The sequence below is a fragment of the Haliotis rufescens genome, unplaced genomic scaffold (genome assembly GCF_023055435.1).
Source record: "Haliotis rufescens isolate VD_foot unplaced genomic scaffold, xgHalRufe1.0.p SCAF_14, whole genome shotgun sequence".
In the NCBI taxonomy this organism is placed as follows: domain Eukaryota; kingdom Metazoa; phylum Mollusca; class Gastropoda; order Lepetellida; family Haliotidae; genus Haliotis; species Haliotis rufescens.
In genome coordinates, this window is record NW_025963824.1 from 30,366,661 (window position 1) to 30,377,027 (window position 10,367).

The window sequence follows — 10,367 nt, forward strand, 5'->3', positions numbered from 1 at the left end:
TATTTTGTTTTTGTGACGTGTTCGTTAACTTTGTGGTGTTGAAATAGGCTTTATGACATTCAACGATTTCTATACGGATAATTTTTCGATATAATCTTAGGGTCAAGGTCGTTTCGAAAATCTAGGCCTTGAAATATAAAGGGTGTATCAAATTTCGTAACCTAAACGAGCAAATTTTGTAACCCTAAAAATAAGAAACTCTGTAACCCTATTTCATATTTCTAACAATTCGTTTATTTTATTACTATCACCATGCTGACATCCATATTCATGGCATCAACAATTCATTTTCAAAAACATTCACGTTCAAATTACACCTAGCATCAACACACCATCAAGCACCAAACATGTTTTTGGGGGGCAAGTAATGTGTGAAACTACCGGTCCGAAGCGAATAAATTAACTTCACAATCAACTTAACCCTACCTTGGGAAGTTAATCGAACCAGAGCATTCTTAAAGATATGCATCGGTAAACAGGTAAAATTCCTAATGTTATTCTTGTTATATATTCAAATAAAATACCGCCCAACTTTCTCAGTAAAAACCAACATACCCTAGAGTCTTTTGGAGATCCTTTTGACATCAAGCGATCTTATAGTTTGGTCACCAGAGATTATTTGGCCGATCATTATGAACTAATACATGAAAATGTTCCTGTAAATTCATAAAAGGAATTAAATGATTCATTTATGTGAAATGTCATTGAATAAATCCCAGCCATGTTGAGTTTTTAAAGGTTTGGTATTTCTTTATAAATAAATATCAAGTGATTCTCTTGCATTTGATTAACTAATCAAGTAATTGTTTTTCGTTTATGTTTCAAACTTGTGGATTAAACGAACTATTCCTTTATTCGTTTTATAAAAGTCGATTTTTAGCATGTTCCAAGGGCGAGTAACTCTAATGTCTTTAAAACGACTAGTGCTCGCAAGCCTGAATATATATATATTCATGACAGCAGATCTATCGACATATGTCGATACATGAAGAAGGACAATGGACAAAACACATACTTTGGAAATTTCTGACGTACTGCATAATGTCAGTGAAAAGGAATTTAACGTGACTGTCAAAACAAGGTGTGACGCCAGTGCCGGTACGTGAATTTCATCAACTGACAACTGATCAATTTCTCACTCCGCACTACTAAGCTAAACGTCAGCGAATGATACATAGGGGTTTCGGTTCATTGAAGGACATTGACTGATTGTTATCCAAACTGCCTAAATATATCTTCAAATTTGAAATCCATACAACTCACGAAAATGTCCTAAAACCTTTTGTTTCTTGCAAAACCACTGTTAGGCCTATCATGATCACAAACCGGGTTATAGCTAAAACGCTAAAACGGCACCTCAGCAAAACGTCACCTGGCGAAAACGGCACCGATTGGCGAAAACGGCACCTCGCCTCAAGCGAAAACGGCTACTATTGCCTGGGGAAATCGGCACCCTTATTTTTTTTACCTTGGTAAAATAAATTAAACTTACATGGTCGCTTGCAAACACCAATAATTGTGAAATGTTAAAACAAGTTTACATTAGAAATTATCCTCTACTCCAACTATATTCCAAATTAACTTATCCACAACTCAACTTATTGTGAAAACAACATGCCTTGAAGTAAAACAAATGAAATTAAACTCACATCGTCTCTTACAAACATCAATAATTGGAAAGTTAAAACAAGTTTACATTAGAAATAAGCCCCCTGAGTCAGCTACTACCACAATGCTCGGTGGTACATGGGCCGATATTGTAAACTGTGATGAAGATGAAAACTGAAGAACTGTATATATATGTGAATGTATGTAGTTACATGTATCTGTAAAAAGGTGGAAAACAGGAAATAACATGTAAATACATCAAATAATATGTAACAAATAACATAAATCAGATATACTACTACATAAATCGTTCATAAAAATAGAGGTGCCGTTTTCGCCCGTCACATAATAGCCGTTTTTGCTGAGGTGCCGTTTTAGCCTGCACCCTCAAAAACCTGTTGGAAATTCTTGGTCCTCATCCAAATTCCGTTTGGTACCAGTCATTTCCCCCAAAGGGACTTGTAACTTCTGATCCCAGGTAGGACGCTTGTCCACATGACCAAAGAGGTTAACCCTGTCAGCAAGGTGTCAAGGTAAGGATGTCATCTGTGGGACGACTCTACGCTCTGCTACATACTCCCGTCAACAGAAGGCACGTCCCGGGCCTCACAGTAGTGTACTGAGGGGTCAATTTAACTGCTGGACCAAGTATGGTGCAGTTTTCGACAAGACTTGATTCATCTTTTGGAACTTTGCTAACTTAGTGAAATTATTGGTGCTGTTTTGACGCAATAAGTTTCAGCTATCACCAGTGAGATGGTTGTCGACTCCACTTGAAGATACATTCTCTGTTTCCAGGGGCCTCCGGAGAGAAGGCTGTGCTTCAGTATGATTGGCTGACCGAGGACCACGTCGACCTCTACCACACTGAGGTACCCCCAGTCTTCAGGGGAAGAGGGGTCGGCAAACTATTGGCGAAGGTACATCCATATAATGGCAGAGTGCTACCAGACACAATCTATGTCATCATGACTCATCTTTAGAGGTGTTGGTTGGATGGTTGGTTTGTTATTTCACGCTGCACTCAGTAATATTCCAGCTATGTGAAGGCGGCCTGTAAATAATCGAGTCTGGACCAGACAATCCAGTGATTGATATCATTTGAATCGATCCACACAATTGGGATCGATGATACGCATCAACCAAGTCAGCAAGCCTGACCACCCTTTAGTCGCCTATTACGACAAGCATAGTCGCCTTTGACGGCAAGCATGGGTTGCTGAAGAGCTATTCTACCCCGGCTCTTCACAGGTCCTTCAGAGGTGTAAGGATACAGCGGAGTCGGGATACGATACATATCCTGATACTATAGGAGCGAAAAGGATACAGCGCTTTTATTTCACAAGTTTGTATTCTTTCTTCTTGCAGGTGAATCATGGTGAATCACAGCCCTTGAATAATTAGTTATTAAATTTCAGTGAGTAAGTGAATGAATGTGGTTTTACGCCGCTTTTAGCAATATTCCAGCAATATCACAGCTGGAGACACCAGAAATGGGCTTCGCACATTGTACACATGCAAGGAATCGAACCCGGGTGTTTGGCATGACAAGCAAATGCTTTAACCACAAGGCTACCCCACTGCCCCAGTAAATTACAGAAATCAAAGATGTCATATTGTAGGTCAGTTTCTGTTATTCTCATGTTTTTGCACCAATATAACTTTGTATGAAATGTATCATATCATTCGTATGTATAACAGGGGTCGTAATTCGATGTATTGTTATGTGGGCCTTGTATCGTGACACAATATTGTATTGCCATATCGTTACACCAGTACTCATCATGGATCTAACTATCTGAGTGGCCAGTCATTGTCTTTTGAGACATTAATATTACGCTGTCCAAGCAGACCCTGTATGAGTGTATCCACTACACTTTGGAGACGATCCACACATAAATATTTCGGACAGATTGTTTAGATAAGATGCTTAACAGCCCTTTTTATTTTGAATGAAGCACCTTAATTTACATGAAAGGTTAAGTTTAAGATTATAATAATATAAATATGTTATGAGATCAGTTATCCAAAATTGTTGAAATAAGTTAAATGTTAAATTTGGGATATAACTGTGTATACTGTTTTACAGGGGGTCCGGGGGGCTCAGTCGTCTTTGGTGCCGCAATTCGCTGTGCAGAGATGCGTCCATTTGGCACACCAGAAACCTCTGATTGTGGGTTCAAATCCTGGTTCGTCCCAATTATGTTTCTAGGTTTGTCAGCACCATACCCGTGCTCATGGGTTTCACTGAAGTGGTAAACGTCTATGGCCTGCATCACTTCGGGCTTTGCTCCCACATTAAGCTGACACGCCGTGATATAACTGGAATACTGTTAAAAGCGGCATTAAACCCAACTCACTCACTCACTGCTGTTATACAAATATATATATTCCTTGATATATTTAGTCAATTTCCGAAAGAGAAAATTATTTTATTCGTTGAAAGTATGTACAAGTGAAAGTGATGAAATCACTCGTTCCATAATCAGCTTGAAAAACAAACCTTTTAGGGGCGCCACAGTGGGGACAACTGTTTTCATTGGCTGTCACGTTTGCCGTGTTTATCTATCTTGTGATCCTTAGCCGTTATATATATATACTTTTTGGCTATTTCTCTTAATCTTACAAAAATATCAACAATGCATACATTGTTGAATGTGTGAAACGACGCTTGATCTTGACATTGTGAACAATTAAGATAACAAATAACAATCGATGACAAGCATTTTATATCTAACATCCTGTTTGGGTAATAGGTGAGGTGAAATTGGGTCGAACGTTGCGTCCAAGATTATTGCACTTATATAGCGACGTGCATGCATGGGTGTGTGTTTGTGTGGCTGCTTGTACTAGTCCGGACTGATGCCGATTTATAGTGCTAGCTCACTGAGATACCATGCCGCAGTTTAACATGAATACCCTACTCAGACACAGTATACTGACTCCGAGCCGACCAGTCTTTGTTTTAGCCCCTTAATGCCGAGCGCCAGACAGGGTAACAACAAGTACCATCTTTTAACGTCTTTTGGTATGACGCGGCCGGGGATTGAACCCCAGGCCTTCCGCTCTCCGGGCGGACGCTCTACCACTAGACCACCGAGGCGGTCTGTTTGGGTAATAAAACACCAGCTGGTCCACCAAGGAGATATAAGTTGTGGACAACTGGACATGGTAATCAAATGGATGGGCAGACAGAAAAAAAGACGTTGTGTATTACAAAATCCGAGGCAGAATCAGGCAGACTGGGCATCGGCCCAATTGTCATGATCGTTAAAACTGCGCAGCGTGTCAAAAATCGTGAACCCATTTTAACCCCGGTAAGGGCATTCCTGCAGCGGCAGATTTTTTCGTTTGGGGGACGATTTCACATGTCCTTTTTTTATCATCTGTTTTATGCTATTTTCAATTTTTTGTTGCAGGCAGCCTTGGAGCACTTCTTGGAGAAAAACATCAGAATGTCACCAACTTGCACCTTCATCCAAAAGTATGTCAATGACAACCCGAGTCCTGCACTTACAGCACTGATCGTCTCAGACCTTCCCCGACCAGGACTCTAGGGACATTCCCTGGCCAGGACTCTAGGGACATTCCCCGGCCAGGACTCTAGGGACATTCCCCGGCCAGGACACTAGGGACATTCCCCGGCCAGGACTCTAGGGACATTCCCCGGCCAGGACTCTAGGGACATTCCCTGGCCAGGACGTTAGGGACATTCCCCGGCCAGGACTCTAGGGACATTCCCCGGCCAGGACTCTAGGGACATTCCCCGGCCAGGACTCTAGGGACATTCCCTGGCCAGGACGTTAGGGACATTCCCCGGCCAGGACTCTAGGGACATTCCCTGGCCAGGACTCTAGGGACATTCCCTGGCCAGGACTCTAGGGACATTCCCTGGCCAGGACTCTAGGGACATTCCCTGGCCAGGACGTTAGGGACATTCCCCGGCCAGGACTCTAGGGACATTCCCCGGCCAGGACTCTAGGGACATTCCCTGGCCAGGACTCTAGGGACATTCCCCGGCCAGGACTCTAGGGACATTCCCTGGCCAGGACGTTAGGGACATTCCCCGGCCAGGACTCTAGGGACATTCCCCGACCGGGACTCTAGGGACACCCCTTTCCTTTCTCTCAGTTACCAGCTGGTCAATGGGGGGGAGGCAGACCCTGTGTTTGACCAGAGCCATTCTGTCCTCTCGTGTGTCCTTCATAGTAGAAACTCAATTATAAGCTCACGAGACTTGTAATAAATTCTGCACTGGACATTTGGCAACGTCAATTTTAAAATCCATTGCCTTACATTTTGAGAATGTAGTAATTTGAATATTTGAGGAATACATTTTATTGCATGTTATTTGTTTTATAACCAGTATAAAGCAGTGATGATTTGTGATGATCTTTAGGACATCTGTTGTGTAAATAAATATTTTTATAATACCATAATAGTTTGTCTGCTGTATGCAATACACCAACCCATGTATTTTGTTTGTTGTTTGACAATATTGCAGCTTTATGACTACCACCTGTAAATAATCATTTTCCCGAGGCAAGAGAGTGAACTGACTTTAAAAGTCCAGTTTCCACCCTTGCCGAACTTGGCTGGAATTCCTGGGCTCGATCGTAGCGCCACCAGTGGCTATTACGAGTTATGTCCTTTCTATGCCTCTCTTATGGACCAATCAGATTCAACCTCTCATATCACTTGCATTTGCTTCAAACAAAACGGTGGCGCCAAAACAAGACGATCTGATCGATAATCAAGATCTATATTGTGATAAAACGAGTCTTACATCGCGAAGTGCATCAAATCACGTGAGCACCTTGATTAAAAACATGAAAAGATTTAGAAAATATCTGTTGATAACGAGTTAGCGGTGCACATGCTTTGCAAATCCTGCAGTCGACCGAAAATCTGCATGACACTCTACGAACCGGATTTCGATTTCTGTGCGCGATTTTGATTGGACTATGCAGAGACTCGTTAGTCCAGCCAAAATGTAACTCAATAATACCAGCCTAGTTCGGCAAGGTTGGAAACTGGACTTTTATAGTCAGTTAACTCACCTGCCTCGGGAAGATGGTAAATAATAGTCTGGCCCAGACAATCCAGTGACATGTTGTGAACAAGATCCATCAGGGTCAGATGTCTCACATCGTGTCACTCAGCCTGATCATTCAATCCATTTTTTACCACTTACCAACAGTATTAATTGCTGCGGACCAATTCTCAGCTCCAGGTGTCCGTGAGGATAAGTGAGATGTCACCTAGAAAACCTACCTGTGAAGATCCGGGTTAGAATAGGTCTTCAGCAACTCATGCTTGCCGTAAAAGGCGACTACGCTTGTCGTAAGAGGCGACTAACGGGATCGGGTGGTCAGGCTCGCTGACCTGGTTGATGCATGTCATCAATCCCAATTGCGTGGATCGATGCTCCTGATATCAATCACTGGATTGTCTGGTCCAGACTCGATTATTTACAGACCGCCAACATATAGCTGGAATATTGCTGAGTGCGGCGTGAAACAACAAACAAAGAAACAAAACTTTTAAAACATCACTTTTACATTTTTTACCCGCAGTATATATTGCTGGGGACCACTTCTCAACTCCAGATGTCACCTAGAAACCCTGAATGAAGATTGGGGGTTGCAAAGTGTGGTTCGTTGCTCATGCTATCAATCACTGGTTTTCCTGGCCCAGCAGCAGTGGGAATTCTGGGTTAAAATAGGTCCTTAACGGTTGTAGCATGAAGTGACAAAATGGATTGTGTTGTCAGGCTTGGTTTTGTTGTTTGTTGGTTAATGCTGCACTCAGCAATATTCCAGCTGTATGACAGCAGTCTGTAAATAATCGAATCTGGACCAGACAATCCAGTGATTGACATCATGAGCATCGATCTATGCAGTTGGGATATGACATGTATCAACCAAGTCAGTGTGCCTGATCACCCAACCCCATTAGTCAACAACATGGGTTGCTGAAGACCTATTCTAACCCGGACCTTCGAGGGTAGTCAGGCTTGTGATTGAATGTCCTTGTGACCCAAAAGTAGGGGATGATGCTCATAATATCAATCACTGGTTTGTCTGGTCCAGATTCAACTATCTGCCTTTGATTCAGCTGGTTTACTGCTGAGTGGCATAAAACATCCACTCTCTCACTAGGAATTCTCATACTCAAATGGTAATGGCTTCATCTTCAATCTTCACATGTGCTTACACAGAAATTCATCTAAAAGATGAAAAAAGGTCAATTTTATAACATTTTAATGCAATAAGTTTAAACTTAAAAATATATACATAAACATAATGTAGGCAAGGAATTTATGGTATTTTTATGGTCTTACCAACAAAAATAACTCAAAGTCATTAATATTTGTCTATAGGCTCTATTTTAAGCCTAACAAATGCAACACTAGATTTTTTTATAAAAACAGATCAGAAGCAAACCTATCTCTCTCTGACAATAATGATTTTATGTTAAATGTCAATAAATTACTGAATAATTAATGCATCATAAACTAAGCCAGAAACGCACTCAACACGTTTTATTACAAAGTACCGTAATCAGCATAAAATGTGCCCCTGGCGCTTAGAAAACATGACAAAGGGTGCTCTTTTAAAATCATAAACAATGAGTTGAAAATGTCTTTAAACATGGAGCATTAGTGAACAAATTTGCTTCGAATATCAATGAAACTAAAACCTTTTTGATAATACAGAGCGCCAGATAAGTGTTGTGGGTATTTTACCCATGCATTTTAAAATCATTGGGTATCAGTAATTCTATCTTGGTATTCAAATTTCTGTTACCCACTAGTTTTTACACATGTGGGTATTTATGTTAAAAATTTAAAAACACTATTCATCTAGTCCCTTCAAACTGGTGTCGTGTGGGTTCCAGAGCTTTATAGGACTCAAAAATACCATGATACAAGGTTGACAGAATGCCCGTATATAGTTTAAAAATAAGTTGCTGATTTGCTAATCAACTACTCAGGGTTACTTCACAATATTTTGATGATACGCACAAGTTTTATTTTTTTAGTGTATCTGTAATGTTCGTTACGTATTTGATATGCTCTGATTTTATTTTACTGCGTATTTCTGCATTTCTGATGCGTATTTTACGCAGATACGCAGCTTATCTGGAGCTCTGTGATAGTTACATGGCAAAATATACCCTTTTCTGTAAAAAAGAATATGTTATATGGTATGCAGGATATGTTTTTATGGAACAATTTGACCAGTCACCGTAGAGACGTACCGCAGTACATGTATTTCGCTTGCGGAAACGTTATGTTGACCTTTAATAGTCAAACTGCCTCAAATATGACTTTTAGCGAGTCATGGTATGGCATTTATGATATGTGTATCCATTCTCTTGCAACAAAAGTTCGATTCAATAGCGGTAATCTGACCGTGGTTGCTGTAAATAAAGGTTAGTTGTGTGATCTACCGATCACTTCGCATATGATTTCGCCGAAATTATTGTAAACATTATTATAATTATTGAATGAAATTTTGAGTATAATTAATAAAACATATTGCAAACATTAGTCCACATAAACAATGAACAATCTGTTTATAACCAGATATTAAAATAATAGGATTAAATTGCGTACTTCAGTTCGGATTTGTTGACTGGTATTTCCGGTGTTATGTGTTCGCGGTGATCAGCTGATAATGTTTTCTGAGATGGGGGGAAAACATCATGTCATTGGAAAACTTGAGTTTATGTTTGTAAATTTTGGGAGCCATGCTTTACTGCATGCTATAACCGAGTTAGCGCTATAGCGAGGTAACACTGTATACACAAAAAAGTATGGACTGTAATGTAAATTTTTGGACTAAGTATGGGGTGATTATAACAATTTTTGGTCATAAGTTGCTTATTGGAACATGGTGCTCAATACAGTGAATAATGAAGTGTTATAATGGAACTCACTGGCATACTTCACTACAATATTTTTAGTGTTGAGTGCAAGCAGTAATATTTTTGATTGCATAAATACTACTCAAAAGAAGATAAAGGACATCCATAACAGATTAACTATAGTCAAATGAAAAAAATGGGTGTTTTTTAACTTCTTTTGAGTAGAATATAATACATACTCCTGAATATGCAGATGTAATTCTTTTGGAAACATGCTTGCATCAGGTGGCCCAGTCGTCTAAGGCGCCACGATTCGCTGTGCAGAGCTGCATCCCTTGGGCACACCAGAAACCTATGATTGTGGGTTCGAATCCCGGTTCGCCCCAATTATGTTTCTAGGTTTGTAAAAACCATACATGGCTTGTGGGTTTCACCAAAGTGGTGAAGTAAACGTCTGAGATCTGCATCACTTTCCTCCCACATTAAGCTGACATGCCGTGATATACCGGAATACTGTTAAAAGCGGCATTAAACCCAACTCACCCACTCAAAACTAGGATTTTATTCATGTTCTTATTCCTTCACTTCAGAGGTATTTTAACTTAACAATGTGATCCCTGCAACAATGGAACACTAAGCTTAAAACCTCTGTCTCTTAATTGGTCCTGTTGTCTGTCAAATACAAGTCACCGATGTCTCATGATGTAAGTTATAAGTAGGAGAAGATGAGGTGAGGTGAAATGGGGTTTAACGTCACGTCCAAGATTGTTGCACTTATATAGCGACGTGCATGTACGTGTGTTGGTTTGAATGGCTGCTTGTACTAGTCTGGACTGATACCGATTTATAGTGCTAGCTCACTGAGATACCATGCCGCAGTTTAACAT

The 10,367-nt window shown here is 40.4% G+C and overlaps 1 protein-coding gene across 1 annotated transcript; it reads left to right on the forward strand.

The window, feature by feature from the left end:
• The first annotated feature begins 888 nt into the window (after positions 1-888).
• On the forward strand, positions 889-6,042 carry LOC124143329 (protein NATD1-like). Its single transcript, XM_046512261.2, has 3 exons — positions 889-1,098; positions 2,407-2,528; positions 5,028-6,042. Exons 1-3 carry the CDS (start codon positions 999-1,001, stop codon positions 5,163-5,165), a joined length of 360 nt encoding a protein of 119 aa, XP_046368217.1. The 5' UTR covers positions 889-998; the 3' UTR covers positions 5,166-6,042.
• The last annotated feature ends 4,325 nt before the right edge of the window (positions 6,043-10,367 follow it).